General features: G+C 42.3%; 1 protein-coding gene across 4 annotated transcripts in view; it reads right to left on the bottom strand.

Annotated features, from left to right (window-relative positions):
• ADARB2 (adenosine deaminase RNA specific B2 (inactive)) overlaps positions 1–24,404 on the bottom strand; it is a 317,653-nt gene that overhangs the window by 17,909 nt on the left and 275,340 nt on the right. For all 4 annotated transcript variants that reach the window (XM_074868096.1, XM_074868070.1, XM_074868087.1 and 1 more), the window contains 2 exons: positions 22,861–23,012; positions 5,946–6,114 (listed from right to left, as the gene is read on the bottom strand). In XM_074868096.1, the coding sequence (XP_074724197.1) occupies positions 5,946–6,114; positions 22,861–23,012 (321 nt within the window). The remainder of the gene's footprint in view (positions 1–5,945; positions 6,115–22,860; positions 23,013–24,404) is intronic.

Here is a 24,404-nt window from a genome sequence, read left to right as displayed (position 1 = left end):
TGAGGAAGTGGATGACCATTAACCTGGTGGTAAGAAAATACATAGTCTTTTAAAGGTGACCTTTTGAGAAGCGGTAGTAAGAAAACAATTTTAAGGCCAGAGCTTACAAAATGAACACTGAATTCTGGCTTTTATTTGATGTATAAAGACAGTGGTTGTGCGGATTCTTCCCTTCAAATCCTGGACCCTGCAAAGTACGTTCCCCAGGCCTACAGCCTGCAAGGGGACTTGTGAAAGAGAACAAGTGCCACAGCTCATGCATTTACAAGTAAGTCTATACACTGTCATAGTGTGTAGGTGCAAATTTGATGCACAGAAAGGGGACATCTCTCTGAAGTAATTACATCAGCTAGATATCCAGTGAGCTCTATCCTGCCCACAGCTTAAGGTCTCCAGTCCCCTTGCTAAGGTCTGTCAAGGAAGAGGGTCTTGGGGAAGAGCCATGCACTGCAGAACTCAGTCTCTAATGGGACACCCAGATAAGAACTAATTTTAAAAATAAATCTTAATGTTGAGTGCTTGGAGCAAGATCCTCAAAATAATTTGCATATGCATGGTAACAGCAGTAATGCGGCAACATAAGACCTGGGAATGCCTGTTTATGTTAAGGGTCTGATGTGCTGTGGAGTACTGTGGTGGCCTCCTCCACATTCTCCCAGCACTATTGCAATTCTCTGCCAACCCATGGGCAATGGCAGTTGCAAAAATTAAACCTATGCAGCTGTGCAGAGGGGAATGCACTGCTGTTTTGGATTGGTTGATGCTGGGAGAAATAATTTCTCCAGTTTCTCTGCATGGAAGAAAAAGGGACCCAGATGTTGGTGATGAGATGTATAAGCCTGCTGAGTTCAGAGCACAGAACTAGAAACTTTATACAGAAGGGAGGTATGTGTTGTCAAACTGAGGGCATGGTGGGCCTAGGGAATGAGCTATGGTGGAAAAAGACTGGCCTGAAGCTCAGACAGTGTTTCCATGAATCAGAGGATGAAGTTTATGGAAGGTTTCCGTACTCAGTTGCAGACTCTGAATTTCCCCTACAAGTCAACCTGGAGGAGTGATGGACTTGAGTAAGAGAAGTGCACAGTTCTTTAACGTTTTGTCCAGTCTTTCATACTTCCTCTGCTGTAGGACTAAGAAGCAGTGACATTTGGAAATTCTTATTTATATATGTATACATTTTCTTGTGCGAATTATCACCTGCAAATCTGGCATACACGTACAGGCTCTGTGTGCTGTGGGAAGCCAGCAGCGTGGTGCAGGGGAGAGGAGAGGCTCAGTGCTGGGCTGGCTTTGCACAGCTGGAGACCACGTCACTGAAGGGCACACAAACAGAGCCAGTGTCCCTGAGGTTCCAGGGTGCCAAGGGGGTGCTCAAATGTCACCCCTGCAGCTCACAGGAACCTGAGCACCTCTCAGTCCTCAGTGGTCTGAACATTTCTGAGGGTCTGAGGCAGAATTTAATGCTAAACCTTCCTAATGTTTTGTATTGCATTTAGATCCTCAAAGAGCAGCTGAACTCTAGAGATATCCTTGTTTTTTACCTAAATGTATGTGCTTGTGTGTGTGTGTGTGCGTGCATGCCTGTGTATGTATGTGTGTACATATGTCAATTTTCCTTAAAACATTTATCTGCTCCCAAGCAGAAACTGCAGAGACTTCCACCAGCAGCAGCATTAACCTTGCACTGACCTTCTAATAAGCAAAGGTACGAGCTACCTCTGCGTCCAGCGTTAGTGTGAGAAAGGGAGATGAAAAGAGATTTAATTTGGCCGATGTTATGACTTGGTTTGCTGTCACAAAAAGCCTCTTTTAGGGCTGTGATGTCTGTGTTGACATATAGGTCTTAATATAGGTTGCTATTAGCGTCAAGAAAATGTTAAATGACATAAATTTTTCTCCAAACAGCTGATCATTTTTAGAATTAATTTGCTCATGATATTGCTGCTTTTTCACAAGTGTATACAGTATACACTACAGAGGAAAATGAAGGTTGAAATCTTAGGTTTTAGTGTAACTAATGAATTTTGGGTCTAAAGAACATTGTTTAATCCTAAAAATCCATGGCACCGAGAGGCTGAACTCACTTTAGCTACACTGTGAGACTCACAGAAGTTGTGAACATAAAAGCTAACACTCAGGGTGTGTTATTTGGGGATTCACAGAGCCCAAACTTTAAATTTGCACATATAAATGCATAGGTTTTTAAAGCCAGAAGGAACCACCAAGATCTAGTCTGACCTCCTTTATAATGCAGTCACAGAATTTCACCTCGTAATTCCCTGCCTGAGCCAAATAACATGAGTATTCATGCCAGAAGTGTTTGTGCTTTAATTCAGTAAGGGAATAGGTGTGATACCAGGCTGTTTATCCTGCAGTCTCAACACAGCCACAGAGCCCAAATAATGCATACCAAGCATCAAATCCTCTCAAACTTGTGGTGATAGTAATAAAAATTGCTAAATGCCTTTGAATAACAAATAAATCTGATTAAACCACTCTCTGCTTATGGCTATCCTGTGAGCAAGAAAGAACATAAATCGTTAGATACATGATTTATAGAATATTATTCACTTTTCTGAGTAACTCTCTCCATTCTTGGGTCTTTGATATTCTGATAGCAATGTCCTTTGCAAATAATGCAAAATGATGTATATTTTAGCAGCTACTGGCTAGGTTCTCAAGAGGAAACATACTCTAATAGCCCAGTGCTCCTGAGGGGCTTTTACAAGCAATAACATCCAAAGTATACAAGCCAGATTTTTGTCAAATTTTGCTTATATAAACATGAATTTCAGCTTCGGAGATCTTTTTTCTCATTGCAAGACAAGTCCAGATGACATGCAACCAGATTCCTGTATCCTGCAGACATTTGAAGAGTCAACTGTCTACATGGTAGAGCAAATATCTGGAGCCTGAAGTGTGGCACAGAAACCACATGCTGATCTCTTCATGGGGGTAAGAGTGGGGAAAGGGCCCTCACACAGCAGTCTCCTTGTCCACTGAACTCTTTTCCTGCCTGTACTGTACCGGCGAAGAAGGCAGAAAACAGCCCTGTATGTGCTAAAACAAAGGTCAGGTGAAGAAACCTTTGATTTCTCCCCCTTACAGATGAGGATAATAACGATAAAAATTGATCATAGATCATATTTAATGTGGTAAACTGAAATTTGGGATAAAGTTTCTTGAAGGTGGTGGAGTCCCCATCCCTGGAGGTGTTTAAGAGTAGGGTCAACATAGCGCTTAGGGATATGGTGTAGTTAGAAACTGTCAGTGTTAGGTTAACGGTTGGACTGGATGATCTTCAAGGTCCTTTCCAACCTAGATGATTCTGTGATTCTGTGAAGGTACCATATCCAAACCTCTTCTCGTCACTCTTTGCCAAGCTCTACATAAAATTTATAGCAGCTAAAAATCTCCAGCAATGTTATCACTGGTGGCCAGCCCTGTGGGTACTGCTTATTTTCTGACATGCAAGAGAAACTTTTTTTAACATTTCCTGTGTTATTGGTGCTTTGTTTTCACTCACGCAGTGATTCCCAAACTAAAACTTGTGAACCTAACTGAAGTTATGCCACAAACACATGTATTTGGGAGCCTGGTGGAAATAAAATTGCAGAACCAAGTCTCACAATGCGACTGTGAGAGAGGTAGGAAGGGAAAGTCATGATCTCCAAGTGCAGCCAGGGTTGTGAACATCTCTAGATAGCCTTGGGCATTCTCTTCAGAAACTTTCAGACCCTTCACCGTCATACATGCCATGGCGATCCCCCAGCACTATCTGTACTCCATTTGCCTTTCTTGGTTTCCCTTGTGAAAGGGTATTTTTTACATTGAACTCTGTGCTCTCTACTTCATTAACTTTGAATTTTTCTCCTCAAAATCCCTGTTTGGGCCTCTCTTGTCTTGTTTCCATCATTTCTAGTTACTGGAGCTGCCCACACCAGACCAAAAAACAACCTCTTCTATGATCATTTCCCATCTTCATCCTTCACGTTTATTAGGAATGACCATTCCCTCTTCCTTGTAATCTTCATCGACTTCTGAATCTCTGTGATTTCTTGATCTTTTCTCTTCATCTATTAATTCAGCAGTTGTTCCACCCATTTTCCCTGTACCAGAGCTCTTAACCTGACTAAGGAGCCCACAGTACTTGGAAGTATCCAAACTTCTGAAGCATTTTTATTGCCACAACACCTACCACCATTCCTACAAATGCTGCTTTTCCCACTTCTTTTCTCAGCCTCTTTTTTAACTGTCTCTGACAGGTGAGAGTAAACATTTGCTGTTCAAAGCAGGAAATAATGATTGCCGATTTTTTTTTTTTTTTTTTGTCTAGGAAAATCCCATGCCCATTTGAGTTACAGTGCAAATAAACAATAAAAATTGCAGTAATTCATACAGTATTGCAATAATATCAAAGATGAGAGATGCAAAATTTTTTTTTCCTTGTGGTAGATTCTTTTTTTTCTTCACAGACTTTAATGCTGTTTAGATATGTGGCAACAAGGAAAGGACTCACTGAAAGTGCTTAGCAGATGTTCCTGGAGAAAACCCAACTTCTGAGACTGTGCATTACAGTCAACATCCTCCTCAATAGCAAATGTAATACTGTTTGCAAAGCTGATATTTAATTCACTGGCTAAAGACATTCAAAACTACAGAGAGTGCAATATATCCACTTTCAAACTTAAATTTGTTTAGTTTTGTGAGTCCATATGAGTCTGAATTTGGAAAAGCCAACTGCTTCTAAAAACAGTGAAGGAGATCCACTGAAAACAGTTTCGGTTTTCTGTTATCTCTTTATGAATAAATGAAAACATTATAGCAGAAGTTGCTCTTTATCCTTCATGCAAACACAACAGTTGTGATGATTACACTTAGCAGAGGGTGGATTTCATGAGTCTGTTAGTATTTCCATTTGCTGGTTCAGTCATACATTTTTCTGCCAAAATGGCAGTCTTTGCTAACCCTACAGAATAATTTAACTTCAGTAGGTCATCCAGTTAAAGCTAAGAGCAGAATTTATGTATTTGCATTAAACAAAAGCTTTATGCTTTTTTGAAAGATTATGTTTATATTGGCCTTTAATAATTGGGCCAAATTCTCAGCTTATGCAATTTAACTGAGTTCTTAGGCATGATATTCCAGCAGAGAATTTGATCATAACATTCACATTTTTATAGCTATAATGTAATGTATTTTACATGTAAGCTGCATCTATAGCTAATACACATAATATATATGTAATTATGAGCATAAGTATATGTATGTATAGATATATACTAATAGTATAATAATAATAATAAAAATGCACACACTTTGTTTTCAGTTTGTGATAGCCATCATTTGCTATTAGTTAACGCCCTAAATTGAGAATGGTGAATGTGTTTGCATTTTAGGTGCCACCATGATATAATTATGAAATATTTATTATATGGCAATTATTCTACATAAATATATGTTGTATTTACAGGACCGAGCAGAAAGCCACAGAGGGAGCTGTGACGTGAAAGTTCTGCAATGACATTCAAACAGTAAAAATATTCCTAGCAGCCTTTAGGGCACTTTATCCAATAGGGTGTAGATGAGCTAAGTTTATCTGCATGATGGTTGGTTTGCAAGTTTTGGGGTAAATGATCCAATAAGAGCAGAGTGGATGTATTTTATTTGCACACTGAAATTCTATTGGCAAAAATGCTGCAAAGACAGTTTATATTTTTGTCACACTGTAAAAAGCTACTAACGACCTATGGAGAATTTTGGAAAATGTCCTGTTTACATTCCATCCAATGTATATGGTCTGTTTTTGCATACAGAGGAGGTCTTTGTTTCCATGGGGTTTGTCAGCTCCTGCTAGTTGTTCCCCACCAGTGGCCATAGTCCTCTGTGGCACCAAACTTCATTTCCACATGCAAAGAGTTTTGTGATGTATATACATCAGGTACCTGGCGATTTTGTCTGTACAGGACATGGTGATGAGCTGCTCTCCCAGCAATACGCCATCCCACGTCTGAGCTGTGGTATGACACCGGACAGGTATGGTTCCTTCTCCAGACTCAATCTTTGTTCGGAGGTGCCCACGGTATTTTCTCACTATGTGCTTGCTGCTGTTCACTGGGAAAAACAAACACAAGAATGGCAATAATCAAATGTTTTTAGAAAGAACCTTAGAGGTGACGTTGATGCCATAGCTTGCATTTGCAGAACCACCTGTGGAGGTCCTTTAAATTGGATGCAAAATTAGATGAGATTACACTCCAAGAAAGCAACACAGTGGAGAAGAGTATGTGCTCTCTAGCATGGTTGTCTTTTCGCATCAATCAAAACTTTCACACAGCACATGCTGAGCTCATGTTCCTGTTCCCACTCCCTTATATTTTTAAAAAGAACAGAGATTCTCTGTTTTTTAAAGAAGTAGTACAATTTCTTGTTTTTAACCCACGCTTATAGGATTGATGTCGGGGGAATATTTGGAAAACCTTGGTTAAATGAGTGTCATCAAAGACTTACCTGTGTGATGCAGTCCAGTCCAGTATTCTGGTGTGATATTCAGTGGCATTTTCTGAGTGATGTCAGAACCGAGGTTTTGGTTTGTTATCCTAAAATTTCACTGAAAATTCTCAAAAGCTGAAGTTTTATACTCCAGATCAAAAGCAAATAAAAACTTGCTAGTTATCTGTTGCTTGCTTAAATTACCTCTATAGTCTCCTTAAAGTGAGGTACCCTCCTGCCTTGTGTCATACTGATATCTTCTATGCAATTGCCATCTGTCACTTCAGTGATATTACACGTTTGAGTGCAGGTCAGCTTTGGGGTGGTGCAGGGCAAGCAGCTAATGCACTTGTCCTGCACTGCAATGAACTTAACTGAGTCCTGCAGATATGCAGAAGTGTAGAAGATAATGACATTTCTGAAGTACTTCACCTTCATTTGTATGAAAAGAGAATCACTCTTACCCTCTTTATACTGCTACGTTACCCCTGGGTATTTTGGTTGCAAAAGAACAGCAAGGAACAGCAAGGAAATCCTCTGGGTCTTGCTCACTGTCTTACCTTCAGAGGGTTTCACTGAAGAACACCTCTGTGAAGCAGACCTTTCACAGTTTCCTTCTAGCCCAAAGGAAAATAACAAAAGACAGTATGTGATGACTTTTGTTTTCAAAGAAGAGGAGCGCTGCTTCTACGGACATGAGGCTTTTGACCATATTTCCTACTGTCCTGTGCATTTTTCCATGGCCTGCCCCTCAGCTGGACCAGAAGGCTTCTGCTTGTAAAGGTGATGCTCCTCAGCCCTCAGCGGGCAATGGGACTGCCTGTGTTCCTGGCACTGAATAACATCAGGGTGCCACTGGTTGCAGGGCTGATCGAACCTCTGGCCACAAGCAGTTGGCTCTGTGCACACTCCCCAGTCACCGGCTCTCTCCCTCTGTCATTTTTTACCGTCTTTGCTTTGTATGACTGTTTTCTGTGCTGCGAGCTCTGGTGGAAGAAATTGATTGACTTTGGCTGCTGCCAATGGATGGTTTACAAAAAGGGAATGGGAAAATAAATCACTTCTGCCTATTGGGATTAGCAGAGGTAGTGAACACTTGTAGAACAGCAGACTCAACTGTGACCTGCCAGCAGACAGGCAGCTGAGCCCCCCTGCCCCGATCATTCCTTCGCTTCCTTCCTGCTTTTTTAAAATTTAAGATGGGGATGTGTGTGCCAGCAGCATGCTGGACCACGTATCAATTGGATTGACTGGCCATGGTTGAAACCAATTCCCATCCAAAACCAGGCTCCATCATATCTGAAGTGTTTGCAAATACTGTAGGGTTTGTTTGCGCTGCTTTGATAACTGAGTTTGGGGGAGAGCAGTTGTTGCACTGTCACCCCCATCTTCAGCCATATCCCACTGGAGGATGTGGCAGGTCCTTATGCTCAGTTGTCACAGAGCACCTCTCAACCTGAGATGCTGCAGTAACCACCAGACTTAGTATTGTGGCTTCTCAAAATTCAGTTCTGTGAGGAAAACTGGGAAGAGCCAATAGACAAATAAAAAATTCAATAAGCAAAAATTCCAAAGTCTCAGAAATGTCTCAGATCCTGCTCTCCTCAAATTGCCAACACTGTTGGAAAACCATTTTCATGGCCATGTGTGCTGAGCCCATGTACATCCCTCTTGTCTGGGATGCCTCCTGCAGTATCATTCAGAGGATGCTCCTTGAATAGGATTAGCTATCTGGGAACTGGTCCGTATTTTTCTTGGGAATCTGCAGGGAAATTAATTTTTTAAAAACTTCAAGCAGTGCTGAGCAGCATTTTTTATTGTTAAACAACAGAGTCATGGGGAAGGTACCATGAAATTTGGACAACAAAAGGAGAAAGCGATCACTTCTGCTTAGCAAACACATCTCACTTAGCAACATCAAGAAATGTATTGAAAAAACACTTTGCCTTAGTCTGCACACACCGAGAACTGATGGCACGGCAGACCTAGACCTCTGCCAGGGAAGCAGTGAAGAGTGACTTAAGAGACTATTGCTGTTTCGGCTGGTAGGAAGTTTGACTTCAAGCAAATCAGTTCTATTTTCCTAAGCTTTCCCACAGGTATAATGACGATAATGATGCTTCCTTCTTCTGCAAATTCATTTAAAGGTACTGCTCGAAAACAATTTATGAAAAACAGATGCTATCCTTTCAATAAAGATCTACCACAGGACTCCACCTGCCAGAAATCCCCCAGGACAAAATGAATTTTTAGTGTTTCTTTCTCCATCTTTTTTTTTTTTTTTTTTCAGAAGAACATTTTATCTTGCTACACCTTTCTCTCCCCATTTCCCATCTCTCTCTACATTCATCTTACTTTCTCAGCTCTTGCTCTGACCCTCCCCTGTATGTACATTGGTCTTCTAGATTACTTTCTTTTTCAGGCAGTTCACCATGTTGATATGCCTACATTTTGCATACATGCAAAGGAACATATAACTGCTAGGGAATTTCAGTGACCGCATGACAAGATGAGCAGCCCATCATTTATGTGACTTTGATTTTACTAGGTAAATATTACCTAGTGAGGGGCAAAGCATTCCACAATGTGCTGGCAGAGATAAGGAGCCGGTTCATAGGAAGAAAAAGCAGCAGCCCTTCAAACAACTGCTGAGCACTTGGGGAATTTAAAGCATAGGCCAACAATTTTGGGGGAGAGGGATCCAAAACATTTCTGTGAGTTTGTGGGGTTTGTTTATTTGATTTTTGGTTTATTTGATTTCCTCAGTTTCCCTCAGAACTGAAGGAATTACAAAGGCCAAAGTACACCACATCTCGTTATTAGAGCATCTCAGTCCTGACCCGCAAGTACCAGAAATTGAATAATAAAGTTTTTTAAAGCATTTAGGAAGTGTGTGCAAGTGCACAGATCATCTCAGTTTCCGAATGCTCATATTAACTCAGTCCATGTGTCAAACTTTGCTCCCCGTAACGAGCGCTCTACCCAGGGTGCAGCCAAGCAGACGGCATTAGCTGATAGGATTCAGGCAGCTGTGGCCAGTGTACGCTCACCCTGGGATACACTTCCCCAGCACTGATAAGGGGTTTTAGCTGCTCAACTGCTATTAAATTCAATGGATAGGGTGTGACTAAAACCCTGTGCCATAGTGCCTGTCTCAGGCTGCTCATGTTACTGGGATAGCCAGCACACATGCTCCAAAAGATGATCTGTAGTGTTTATATAAAATACTAATCACTCAAAACTCTGAATACTTTCAGATTGACAATAATTAAATAAATCCATATCCATAATTGGAACGCACTTAGTTCTTTTTTAGCATGTCATTAAGTAATGTAGGAAGATATAAATATATGAACAAAGAACAAGATGAGGCTCTGTGTGTTTTGCACTGAAGCTGCAGACAGACTCTAGCACATAAGCTGCTTGCCGGCAGTAAAAAATGCAGTCCACTTGCTGGCACAGCCTGCTATGGATCATTTTAAAGCAGTCTCAGAAATATATTTATTCATGCAACTTAAAAAGTCACAAACTACCGCCTACTGTTGTTCTGCTGTTCAGTATGATCAAAGCATTAGTGACTATAAGCATTTCTGATCTTTGCTGTGCTGGTTCTCCAACTGCTTAATCTCAAATAATTGCAGGGGAGAAAGCATCTGAGGATGCCACTTCAACCAGAACAAAATGTCAATTCAAACCGGAATTGGAAAGGACAAATTTAAAAATCATTTGGAGTGGATTTATGATGCATGCTACACTCAGATGTGGAAATTACTCCTGAGAATTCCTAAGATAAAAAGGTGCTGGATTATTAATTATTGTATTAGAAATTTACACAGGTACCTTGTATTTAAAATCAGTGAAACCCGCTGATTTCAAGGCTCACCCCTTATTTTCATATTTTCTCCAGGACTGGTTCTGGCTCAAATGGTAATGAAAAAAGCCACTCCATATTTATTATTTAGTTGAAGAGTGAAGAGGAAATGGACGGTGATTAAACAGAATCACACGAGTAAGGCTCTGTCTGAAATTTTGCATGACTGCCTCGGAGGTTCATTTTCTATTTCCCTGCTTCAGTGGAGGCTGTTCTCTCGTCATGAAGGAAGAAATAAAACAGCCTATCTTGCATTTTTTTCAGTGTTGGACCCTCCATTCATCAGCATGGTTTATAAAGTTTTCTTAGAGCGGTTTGAAACAAAGGGGTGGAAAGAGAAGTGTTAACATCGGACCGCCTTTGTATTTTGATGGTTATTAGAGATGCACTTTTTTCAAGCAGATGCTGAATAAATGTACAATATTACTATTTCTGAAAGTGTTGAAGTGAGCATCATGGCACGCTGAATGCTTCATATGTGCCCCCTTTGCTGGGTAGGGTGGCTGGTCAGATAAATCGCTACTGCATCGTGCCTTAGTGACCAGCAGAGATTGAGGCTAAAATGCAATAGGCCAGCTTTTGAAAGCAAGAAACTTTAGGGATATTCTGAAAGAAGTCTGGATTTAGGAAAAAAGAATAGGTCCCTTCACAAAGCTGAATCGTGACTTTTGAAGGTAGGATTCATCACACTGAGGGCCTGGCAGGTAAAAGCAGTGGTCTTGTCTCATGGCCTACAGAGCTGGATCTCTAGTGAGTGCAGGGATGTAGCCTTCCCAGGAGGGAACACAAGCACCTGGCTTGTATGGGTTAAAAGTACGTTGGGATGAATCTTTAAAGTCAAGATAGCACTTTTAAATATAGTCTGTGAGGCCTACTGCATCTCGATGCAGCCCCAGGGGAGATCTGCTCATTCCCAGGGCCACGTAGCACCTACCATGTTGTGGCAGAATTCAATTCTGATATGGGGTTGGGACCATATAATTAAGCCCTATATACAAATATAAATACTGAATATTTACTTTATCTGAGAATCTTACAAAACTTGGGACACCTGTGATTTGTGGAACTGAAACTAACAGTTGAAATTTAACTTCTTTACTTTTTCCCTCTTTCCTGCATCTTTCCTGGCTGAAATCCTGGGTTTGGACAGCTATCAGGTATCCCATGACCTGATAAAAGATGTTACCTTCAGCATGTTATTCTTTCTCCTCATCATTAATCTTCAAATAACCTTTTTGAATCTTTCTACTTCCATATTTTTTCATCTGCCAGTAGTTTCAAGTGATGCACAGACAAGGTGTGACAACAAAGGCAATTTTCCCATTTATAGCTCATCAATACGTGGCATTTAATCCATCTCTCATAAGAAGAATCAGTGATGGGAAAAATTTGAAGTTTGAATCCAAAAGAACAGAAAGAAAATGACTGCATTATTTGTCCTTATCTGTTTTAAGTACATATTAATTAAATTATGATTTTTGGTTTGAGCAGTGTAGTTAAAGACAGTGACTGTAGAAGGGTGTAGGAATGGTACCCCATGATAGCAAAGCTCATGATCGTTTCAATGAAAACTCTTCATTTTGGTCCATCAAAATGCCTCCATATATCGTAACTGAGGGGCAAAATTTCATCTGTTCAGGCGACACAGCACTTTTACAAAGACTTTTTATTATTTTTATAGAATAATATGAAATGTGTTGAATGCTTATCCTAGAGAGAGGTACTAGAAAGCCTTTATGAAACTAACTGCTAGGGTGGAGAATGGCACTCTAACACATGAAACCCATTTTGCCATTAGACTAGCTTCTAAGTAAGCCTTGGTCTCTCAGCAAACTTTAACTCCTTGGGACAAAAAAAAAAAAAGTGAGAAACAGATCAAAATATATACCCTACAAACTAGTTTTCTGTAATGTCTGTCTTTGAGGAACCCCTGGCATCAAAACGTGAGTAACTAGTTAAAATTTTCTTTAAAACAATTTGTTGGCAACAAGTCATGCACCATTTCCTCTGAGAGTTATAAATAAGGGTTCCAGGCAAAGAGGAATGAGCAGCAAGGGAGATCCTTCATGCTACCTATAAACCCAGGCTGCAGACTCCAGCCTGCTCTGGAGTAGAAATGCATTCGTATGTTGAAGCTAAAAGCACAAGATTTATCAGTGGAATTAAGATTCTGTGCATGTGGCAATCAAGGAAAGTACAACTCAAACACTTCAAGATTATTATTCTTAATTACTAATTGCTCCTCTCATCTAAAATCAGATGTGCAATGCTGTTGCTTTGGAAGTGCAGCTGCTCCTGCAGAGCAAAGTCTAGAGACCTGGCAAAGGGCTGCACAGGCACTGTGAACTCCATGACAGAGAAAACGTCTGCCTCTGAAGTCTTCATGAGACTATTCACCAAACACAGGGGCACATTAGCTGGTCTCCAACAAGGATCAACTCATCTTTGACAGTGTGGGGAGCTGCTGCTAGTGCCCAGGTCAGCAGCTGAGCAAAGCCGGGGAAGTGACTGGAGGCTGTGTGTGGAGAGTGAGATGCCACATCAGTCAGAGGCCAGTGGGGACCACTTGTTCACCTATGTCCTAAGCTATGCATCATTGTATCTTCTTCCTTTTTTTCTTTTTCTTTAATGAAAAATGTTTTCTCTTAAAGCTAGGCTTTATCTTTTAAATATACTTTGTGTGAAAAATTGTCAACATCATTGGAATTGCCCATTTGGTGACAATTCTCTCCCCTGCCATGTTTTAATCAAAAAGTTTACACAAAGGAAATGTGTTATTCATCATAACCCTCTTTCTTTTATCAACAAAACATGCTGTTATTCATGTGGCTTTGGGATTTTTGTTGTTGTTTGGAAATTGAAATCTTCAAGAGTGATTTAAGAAAAACGTTGTGAAAGAAGTAAGCAAAATATGAACACAGAAAATGAACCCCATGAGACAGAAACAACAGAAATCTGTCAATAATATTGACAGATATTCAGCCCCCCTGTGACTGGTATGAGCCTAGAGAGGCAGTGGTTCCTGATGTATCATCAGACATACCCTAGTTCAACTTCAGCTTCTGGAGCTGTGGATGGAAATTACTGTGTAAAGTCCTATGATCTCTGGCTGGCAAAATTCAGGAAATGGTCCCCATTGGCCTTAAAAATCTATGGATACTAATTAATAAATTATTCTGAATAACGATATAATAGTGCTTAGAATATATAGTGATTTCCATTTTAATATCCTACTCTGAGCATTAATTACCCTTCCTCAAAGTTGTATGGTTACCTTTTATTGCCATTTTACAGGTATGGAAATAGAAATGACCAAAGTGAGTTGCTCAAGGCTAGCTAGAGAAGTACCAACAGAGTCATGGTGAGGATGAAATTGTTTATCACTCTTATGCAGCTATCTTCAGATTTCTCTCTTCATAAGAGTCTAAGAAACTCTGTAGGAGTCTAAGGACTTTCAAAAGTCCCACAGAGATTTTAACTGGACCTGCAGTTTTCTGACAAGCTTTATAAAGCTCAGTTCATGAGCTTTACCCCAGTTCATGTGACTTCCCCTCAGTGGAAGGGTAAATTAGACCAAATTAGATCTGAGTGGATGTAGGTTTTGCCCACAAGGATTTTTCCCAACTGTGTTTTGATCTGTTCCACCCAAAATATGTGCTGTAATTAGGTGCATATCTCTAGCAGGATATGGGATGTTGGGGGTGGAACTGGGGCAGCTGTGTCTGGGAACATGCAGTCTCTTTGTCCCTGCTCCAGCTGACCTTGGAGAACCTCAGACATTATTATTCCTTGGGCTGGACAAATTCGGGGGCAAACAGCTTTTCTTGGTGAAATTTTCTACTACTATTCTGAAAGGTTCTCAGCCATGGCCTTTTGCTGAATAACGTAGCCTTTTTATCACATCTGAACATTGCGTCCAAATGCAGTGTTTTACAAAGCAGCAAAACCCATAACAAAGCAGAATCAATAAATACAGTGCAATTCCCTTCGGCGATTCAAGCATTCTGGTAAAATTAGGATCTGATTATAGCTGTGGAAACCTGTTTTCCTGAATACTAACAAACACATTTTTCTTTACATGAAAGCTTTTCAAAGCTGTGGCCAGTGCTGGCTTTGAGCAATCTATAGTTTCCAGCATATTCTTTCTCTTTTCCCAGATAGACACACACTGTGCTGACACATCCTTCTAAAAAATCTTATTTTCCACTTTAAAACTACCCCTGAAACAACAAAACCCAAATAAGCAAAAGCGGCCAAGAATATCACAAGGAGAGGGAATTGGGACATTTTCAATGCATTGTCAAAGCCAAAGATTTTTCTCATGATGTATCAATTCTGACAAAGTTTTATAACAGAGACTGAAGAAAAGGAGCTGTCTAGCTCAGCTGATAGTGAATTCACTGGAGCCCTGATCCAGGATTTTGGAAATACAGGTTCAAGTTCTTTTTTGAGTCTCAGTGGCCTTGAATGAAAATACTCACCCTGAACTAGGCATGGAAGGAAATGAAGTAGGGTTTTTTCTACCCCTTGTTAGTGTACTGATGGCCAGGAGACATGAAAAATACAGAATGTGATCCCATTTTCACACAATTATTTTATTTCAAAAATCTGCCTGACAAGTTTTGATTTCTTTCCAGCCAGTCAGTACTTTGAGACCTGAAAGTTGTCCAAGAAGTGAAGTGGTGATTCACTAGTCAGCTTTAGCAAAACTCCACTAAAAACCTAACTACCCAGCCTGGTGGAGATTAATAACAAAATATGAAGCAATAGCAAACCTTCATGGCTTGATTAATTGGCACTGAAAGCTTTAGGACTTCCAATGTAGCAAAACAAGAGCCTCTTTCAGAGGTGCATTCTGGGGTCAAGCATGATAATACCAACAACAATGCCATAAGTGCTTTCACAGTCTCACCACACTCTTTCTAAGCCTGGACATCACTAGTCTCTCACAGGTTTAGGGTCTAGAGCTGGCCCTAGGGATTGGCAAAAGGTTTAGCATGGCAGGCTGTGTAGGGCATCAGACCTCTCCTTTGGGTTACAAAGAGCGATGGGATTTCCAGCAGTTAGAACACCTGGACCACATATTTGCAGACCCTCTGGCACTGCTGCTCTGTCTGAGCAATGGGTCCATCTGAACATGGAGATAACAACAGCTGCTGCTTCTGCAGCTTTTCCCTCATGCAGCGTCAGAAGGGCTGCAGGATTCACAGCAAAGGACTTGGGCTGGTCCCTAGTCCCCTCTGCTCCTTCTGGTCCCCCCGACATGAGTCTTTCCTCTCCTCTCCTCTCCTCTCTCCTCCATTCTCTCCCTCCCCTGTAGCTCTGGAGGAGCAGAGGGTGAGTAGGAAATGCTGTGGGAGGAAAAGCTTCTTGCAGCACTGGAGATGGGTCAAACCAGTGCCTGCAGGTCCTGGTGGGTGCTGTGCATTGAAAGAAGTAGAGGAGCTCCACTCATCCCAAAGCTTTCCAGAGTTCCCCAACCCCTCACAGGCCTTACGTTGCTGTCTCTTTGCCCACTCCTCCTGTCAAAGCTGAATATCACAGACCCCCTCCCCTGCCAAACTTTCCCATCATCACCATGGCCCTCCTGTTCCGGGGTCTCACTGATCCCTCTCAGCCGCACTTCCTTCTTCTGAAGACCCTTTGCCCACCTTCCCCAGAAGAAGAAGGCTTCCCTACAGTCCCAGCTGTGTTGGACGTTGGGGAGAAATCTTTGAAATGGTTCCATGCAGTACCACCTCCAGACCTGGGAAGCTCTGAGCTAAATCAGACCACTGCTCAGACCTGCCGTGCTCACAGGGACAGAGAACTGCTACACCTGGGCTGAGGTCTGCTGTCATCTTTGCCCATCCTGGCCAGGAGCACACTTCACTTCTGCTCCCAGCCATGGGTGATGTGTGTAAGTGATGCAGAGAATTAACCAGAGGGGACAGTCCTGTGACAGTCCTTTCTCTACAAAGTTAACTTGAATGAAAGCAGCCACACTCTGAAACAGCATTTCAGCAGCCTGGGAGGATTGAGTTAGAAAACAAGGCAATTACATATAAAACCAGTGACTGCTAACAGTCTGAGCAGGGATGTAAGCTCCTTGACAGACCAGCTTCTACTTAGCTGTGGAAAGACTTTGCATTTCCTCTGTAATTGAGGCTCTGTCAGTGGCACAAGCAGGAAAGGGCCATCATTTCAACAGGACTCGATCTCAAAGGAAGTTGACAAATGGTGCTGTGCTCACACCCTGAACCCGAACCTTTTGGATCCATCCCAGTCCAATCTTAATGAAGTGAAAGGACAATTTTCCCTCACATTCTTTAATAACCAGTTCCCTAGCCCCTGAAGTAATCCAAGAGCCTCATGCTGTGTCTGCAATTTCTGCAGCATCCTTTACATGACAAAGCAATCTGGGCTGACCACAATAATTCATCCAGTGCTAGGATTATTTCTCCCGAGGCAGTGTTCAGCGCCTCAGACTACAGTGTTGTGTGCATTTTTTTTCTTTCATGTTACTTCTGGGGATGGTTCTTTATGATAATTTTATTCTGAGGTCCCCCAAGGTATTGTTCTACTCAGTCATATGAAAAATAGGAAAATAATGCACCTTCATCCCAGTTCCATCAGCATTCATCAGCATAAAACCAACTTTACAACCTAGGAGGAAGCTGCTCCATGCACTGACCAGCTACGAATTTCCAATATGGTCTCCCAAGCTACAGCAGGCCAGAAGCCACAATGGAGCAATATGATATCTGGGAGCACTTGTATAATGGAAACAAATGATAGTGTCCAAGCCCAAGGGATGACCTATGGTTACCCTCAATTTTTGAAACAGAGGCAGTATATCAATCTGTTAGGACCTGCATTTCCTTGTAGTTACAGAAGATATCTTATTTATTTTCAGACTGCTGAGTTATTTAGATGGTTCTTGAAATGCTTTTCCCCCCTTATCATCTACTCACAAGAACAGAATTTGTCCATTTAAACAAAACATGGGATTGGCAGAAGGAAGGCAGAGATTTCTTCCCCTTGCACGTCCAACAATGTTCACCAAAACCAGTGCTTTTGGGAGGGATTTTATCTCAGCTGGTGCCATAAGCATTCTCATTGTATTTGCATCCTGATACCTGTCTGCAGGAGCCTGAATGCAGAGCTCTGGGGTTGCGTCTCCTGACAGTCACAAGGGATCATCTGTGACCATCTCTTGGAGATGGACAGGCTCTTAGATGGCCTCTGTTTGAATCTGACCCTCTCCAGATTCAGTCTCTGCTCAGGATAGGTCTTTCAGGAACTCTGATTTGTGGATCATATGCTGATGCTCTCTGGGTCAGCCACATCTGAACACAGGCTGCTGAGTTGTGGTGTTGAGAAGGGCAACTCTTCAAGGCAGCCCCAGATTTGGGGGTTAACAGAAACCATTTTGTCTGAGAATGGGATGTAAAATCCAGCAGCCAGAGTCACAGGCAGGGAAAGCACAGACTGAAAGCACGCTTGAAGTAAAGAGCGAAAACTTGTCTTTCTGGGTACTCTTCAGTTCCCCAACTTCTCTGAAAACTGCAGTGCACATCTTCTCCCCATCACATCACCTACCAAGGCAATGATCCAGCTCACGTGGTTGCAAGTGGATCCTGTTTAGATGAGAGCTCTGTCAAATGTGTGTGCATGAGAGCTTCAGCACAGCTGTAGGTTAATAGACAAGCAGGAGGAAGACCCCATGTGGAGCAGATGCAATGGTGTGTTTCAGACCTAAAGGGAGTGTGGGATAAAACAGGAGCTGGGCTATCAAGGAGTCAATGGTACAAGGCAATACAGCATGTTAGCAAGAGATAGAAAAGCAGCCCAGGGGAGAAGAATGGAGACAAGCCCTGAGGCAGATTCTGTTTGTCTCTTTGGCAATCCATATAGTAAAAAAGAGAGAGTGCATCTCTAGCAGAAAGATGTAGAATGAGGTAAAATTCTTCCAGAGAAGGAGGAGTAGGGAAGTGGAGGATTTATTAGCTCAATTTTTTAAGCAATTCATTTTGCTTTTCAAGAGGCTGTTAAAAGAAAAAAGCCAATGAGTCAAGAAGCCCTAAATTAGCTAGGAAGGCACTTTAGCAAATGAAGGGCTTGATTATTCTGTAGTTTGCCCTAGATTCAGGAGAAGGTATAAAATATGCAACAAATATTACAGGGCTAGCTGCCCCCATGGATGCAGCTCCACCTCATGAGCTGGACTGTGTGTGCTGTAGTGGAAAATGTAGAATCGTAGAATCATAGAATAGTTTGGTTTGGAAGCGACCATTACAGGTCATCTAGTCCACATCCCCACTCCCCCCCCGCCCCCCCCACCCCCCCAATAAGCAGGGACATTTTAAAGTAGATCAGGTTGCTCAGAGCCCCGTCCAACCTGACCTTAAATGTTTACAGGGATGGAGCATCTACCACCTCTCTGGGCAACCTGTTCCAGTGATTCACCACCCTCACTGTAAAAAATTTCTTCCTGACATCTAGTCTGAATCTACTCTCTTTTAGTTTAAAACCATTACCCCCTGTCCTACAGCAACAGTCCCTGATAAAATGTCTACCCCCATCTTTCTTATAAGCCCCCTCTAAGGTTTGAAAGACCACAAAAAGGTCTGCCTGGACCCTTCTCTTATTCAGGCAGAACAACCCCAACTCTCTCGGTCTTTCCTCACAGAAGGGGTGTACCATCCCTCTGATCATTTTTGTAGCCCTCCTCTGGACATGCTCCAACAGGTCCATGACTTTCCTGTACTGAGGGGTCCAGAGCTGAATGCAGTACTCCAAGTGGGCTCTCACCAGAGTGGAATAGAGCATCAGATCACTTGAAACCTCCAGGAAACCTACTTTGCCTTGGTGCTGCAATACTGCCCTCAGGAGAGATCAGAAGTCCAGGCATACCTTGCTTGGATGTACACAAAGGGAGAAGGTACCAGAAAAGGAGATGTTGTCTTAGGCTCCCTGACCTAAATCACTGAACTGAAGCAGGCAGAAGCTGAGTGTGTGAAGGAGCAATTAGAGGTGAGGACACTGGGAACATGCTGCCTCTTCATCATATAGCTGTGCTACAACCTTGTGGGTGACCTTGGAAAATGATGAATGAAAAAGAGTGTTGGGAAGGAGACTGACTATAGAGAATGAGCAAGGACAAACTTGTAACAACTCCCACAACTGTCTGAAACACCTCTGGCATTTCCCAGCCTCCTATTCCTGCAACACCACCAACCCTGGCTAGTGTCCCCACCTGCTCCTGCACCTTTCCCCTCAGCATCATCCTGTACTCTTTTGGATTGTAGCAGCCTCTCCCAAAGATTCATCTTCACCTGAATCCCTCCAAAATCTCTTCCAGCCTTCTGACCTACAGACACCAAAAAAGAGTTAGAAAATGGTCCATGCTCAGAGCAGCCCTGGTCCAGCTGGATTTTGCCTTTCTTTTAGAGCTGCCTAAGGATGTATCAACAAACAAGTCAGCTCACCTCTGATCCACAAAGGGCATCATTGCATATCAAAGTGAGATTTTATCTTTTTGTCCCTAATCTCTTACTTTCCTGCATGAACCTGGCATGGGGGTGGGCTCCCTGGACCTCTCCTCTGCATTGCAGCTGTTCACATGAACCACAGTAAGGTCAGATTTTTACACATGCCAATAACTTGGTATCCTGCATTACCCTGTAAGAAGTAAACTGGGCTTCAAGTGCATGCTAGCTTATCTCCTCCTTTACCAGAACAAAGCTCATAAGGAAATGTGAGGCCTCCCTGAGGGTGCTGGGAAGACACGGTGGATAACAGGAAATTTTTGGAAGGGGATTTGAGAAGTGGATTTTACTCACTCCCTATATTGATAAAGGCTTATCATATTCCTTTGCAAAACCAGAAACCACATGGCGAGACACCGTTTTTAAATGTTAATGCATCTTTAGAGAATAATCAGTAATGTTTGATGGCTTGCGCTAGCTCTAGGAGAGGCTCCTTTGTTGTTTAAGAAATGAAACGGCATTCATCTGGAGTTTCTTGTCATTACTGGATGAAAGAAAGGTTATTTCTTTAGAAAAAAAAAAAAAAAGAAAAGAGAAGATCTGAACGATAAACATTATAAAATACTTATCTTCCCAGATGTCTCTGGGATAATGTGAGCTAAAAGGAAATGCTTATCTCACTGAAGGACAGCTTTTGGCAACAGTGCTTTTTACACAGTGCTAAATTATTTTAAGAGCACAGGACAAAGGTAGAGGGATCTGCTTAAAAGAGTGAAATACAAACCAGATGTAGCCTCTTCAAGTCCCGCTACTGAATCACTGTGTAACCTTGGGTAAGCCACACAGCCCTTTCTGCCTCGGCTTCTGCATGGGGACAATAATTGGTGTAATAACCAACATGAAAAGTATTTTTGTGACTACTTAAAGGTTTACAGTATGTGTCAAGTGTTGTGTGTTTATATATTTTTAATCACAGATTCCTGTATGTAATCTAAAGAAGCATTCCCTCATTAGCTGGTAGATTTATGTGCTTTTTGAAGCAATCCATCAGCCAAGTACAGTTCACCTCCAGGGCTGGGTTCAGCTGCATATCAATAGGCAGCTGACTGTCAGCTGCCCAAAGCACCCGCTTCCTCATGCATGAAAGAGGACTGTCATCCTGGACAGCCTTTGGTTGTTCTCAAGAATGGACCACATTTTAAAAATAATTACAGATTTTAGTGCTTCCAGTTCTGAGGTCAAGTAAGGGGTGCCCCAGGAAGCCTGCCTTCTGGAAAACATGAGGGCCTTTAACCAAATATAAAGGCTTTTTAAATATCTCTTGATACACACATAAAGTGGAAGGCCAAAAATCACTATTCATTTTTGATATTGATAGGCACTTTTTTAATTTTTAATTTTGTTTTTAAGATGATGCTGTCTCTTCATTTTGTTGTCTCATCAGGAATTTGTCAATTTGCTGTTTACCTTTTAAACGTTTATTTGCTTTTCTTCATGTTATAAACCCTGCTGACAGAATGTAGAAATCATGTCAGGTAAGGAAGTGTATTTCCTTCCTGAATAGGTGCATTCTGCTTTCTCGTCCCAGCAAGCTGCTGTTTCACACATGACAAAAAGATTTCAGTCTGGGAAGAATAATACCTAATCGTTAATAAATAACTTGTACAAATAAGAACCAGGAGCAAATCTACTGTTTGATGGATTTGCCTGTGAGGAAGTTAGGTCATTGTGTGACCTTGGATGATTAATTTTACATTCCTGTGTCTGTGTTTCCTCCTCCATCCATTCTTCTGTCTTGCCTGCTTCAGACTCGAGGTAGTCGGGGCAAGGACTATTTCTCATTATATGTACATTTAGTAGCCAGCACTATGGGTATTACAGCACTGTAAAATGCATGTATGAGAAGCAATACCTTGGGGCAGAGATAAGAATGCACCTTGCACATCGCATTGGATCACAGGGTGACAGACACCTGTGATAACAAGCCACAGTCCCCTGCCCCTTGCTGGGGGCATTCCCTGTGGCTAGGTAGGGGCAAAGCTCATGCAGTGGGAATGCAACAAGGATGTGCCTCTGCCATGGCAGGGCAATGACAGGGACATGCATATTTGAGGGGGTGATGCGATGAGAGTGCTGGGTCATGTGGTGGAGACAGGACGTCTCTTCATGGGCTACACAGGCCTGTTGGTGACACACGCTGTCTCAAGACCTGATTTGTTTACCACACTTGCAGCATAATCTCTAGAGGACAAATCCCTGGGAAACCATGTTTCTGCTTAAATGCCAGGGACTCCAAGGCCGGTCTGGTGGTCTCCATCTAGCCCATCTGCCATGCAGTGACCATGCAGTTGATCTGACATAGGCAGGAGGGCCTGGGAAGGATCCTTTCCAGAAGGGTCTTGACATTATCCACTGCAAGGGCAGGTGGTATTTGGAGAGTCTGACCTTCAACCAACACTACAGATGTGACATATCATATCATATCATATCATATCATATCATATCATACCATTGCTCTACTTCATACTACAGTTGCTGCAGCCTGGACAGCTCAGGTTTAGCCTAAATGCAGCCCTTCAAGTCGTACATGCTGCCTGAACCCTGAGAAAAGTATGCATCACCAGCTAGAGTCCTGGTCCTCTGGTCCAGCCCATGGCCATAGCTTCAAGTATCTCTTTCACCATGGGGAACCTTCCCAAGGCATTTATTTACTGCTGGAGGTGCATTTCCTAGCAGGAGATGAGTCTATTAGGGATATATTCCCTAGCAGAGCCACTGAGCCTCAGGAACACAAGGCAGCCTCCCCCTGCCTTACCCAGCTCTGACTTTCCCTGCACACCTTCTACCAGTACATGGGACCAGTTGCACAGACACATACATGCCACAAAGCCTGTAGTGTTTCTGCTCTCAAGTGAAACATTTTCTGCAAGCAAAGAAAGAAAGAAAGAAAGAAGGACTGATCTTAAAAATAATAAAGAAAAAAGCCACACAAAGGGGAAAAAGGAGAGGGAAAATTTTTTTTCTTACAGTCGGTTGTGATTTCGTAGGGGGAGTTGAGGCGCGCGTCTCCGCAGGGTGAAGTGCTCACGTACAGATGGAACAGGATGTTCTCCCTCAGCCTGTAGCCTCCCTCTTTTAATCGCACGAAGATTGATCGCTCCCAGTCTTCTCGCCGTTTGCTATGATCACAAAAGAGGTTCCAGGTCATTTGTTACATGCCAAATCAGAAACTCTCTCTCTCTCTCTGTTTTTCTCCCTCTGTTGTTTGTTTTTATTAGCACCTGGCATCATATATTTTGCCTAGTGACAACAAGTGAAAAACAATAAGCTTCTCCAAGTGAAGAAATGTGTGAAAGGGGGTCAAAACTGTCAAAGTGCTTTTGGCTTGCTTACCTAGAATATATTCTAATGATTAAACGTGGATTTTTGAAGGGTAACTCTCCTTCCTCACATGCATGGATGCATAAACCCATTGATTTTAAAGAGGTTCTGGTGCATGAAAGAAGGAAAAGTTCTTTTAGGCTCTCGTGAACAAATCAGTTCTGCTCATCACAATGCCTGGGCACGTGTTTAAATCCCATTAATATCACAGCAACTGAGATGTGTGTTTATATGCTCCACTGAAAAGGGCCTCTAATAAAGCACCCAGATTTTACAGCCCCTGCTAACCCTGCCTGCTCCCCAGGCATTGCTTTTCTTCCCCATTCAACCAGAGCCACCTATGGGTGCTCCATCTAAGCCAGCAGTGCCATCTTGGTCACTTGGCATTTTTGGAAATCAGAAGCCATCCCGAGAAGTGAGGACAAAACTTGTGCGGGCTTTTCTCAGCTGAGTTGAAAAAGATACTTACTGAGATGAAGCTTTTATCTTTGCAGTGGTTCAGCAGCTAGATGGGGACACAGTGCACATATTCCATTAGCAGCAGCTGCCCAGGAGGCCAAACCCTCCCAGTCCTGCAGTTTGCAGCAATAGCTCGCATGAAGGCTATGCTGTCGTGCGGTTCCTCCGATGATTTACATTTGGGAAGACATGGGTGGTTTCTCTGACAGACAGCTGCCTCTAATATGTACATTTGGGTGATGCTTGTAATTATAATTTTGAAGGTGAAAATATGATTAGTGAAATTATGATAAGACTCCTTTCCCTCTCATGCCCTGGTCCTTCCCTCAAAAACTCAAGGGTCTTTTTTGAGGAATATTTCTGAACAGAACGGCACCTGCAAGTAATGATTTTCCTAGGAGGCTCTTAATAAGGCAGGATCCTACCTATTTAATTCACTATAAGACAGCCCATTAACCAAAGTGATTTCTGCTGTTTTCTCTGCCTCCTGTTAGTGTAAACAGGGGTGCTTTCTACTCAGCCTCGGAGCAAGTCCTTGGCTTTAATCCAAGCTGCCTCTGCCTGTTTTCTCCTGGTGCAGCCTCTGTGCTATTGAAGCTGTTTGGCTGTCACCCTTCCATGGTTTGGGTGTTTTGTCATTTTTTGATGCCGGGATGCGTTTGCTGTCAGGAGGAATTTACAGGCACATTAGCTCACCTATCAGGGACAGGGAGCCACACTGGCTGCTGAAC

This window comes from Strix uralensis, chromosome 1 (assembly GCF_047716275.1).
Source record: "Strix uralensis isolate ZFMK-TIS-50842 chromosome 1, bStrUra1, whole genome shotgun sequence".
In the NCBI taxonomy this organism is placed as follows: domain Eukaryota; kingdom Metazoa; phylum Chordata; class Aves; order Strigiformes; family Strigidae; genus Strix; species Strix uralensis.
Note: the sequence above shows the minus strand (reverse complement) of the source record. Positions and strands in the feature narration are given on the sequence as shown.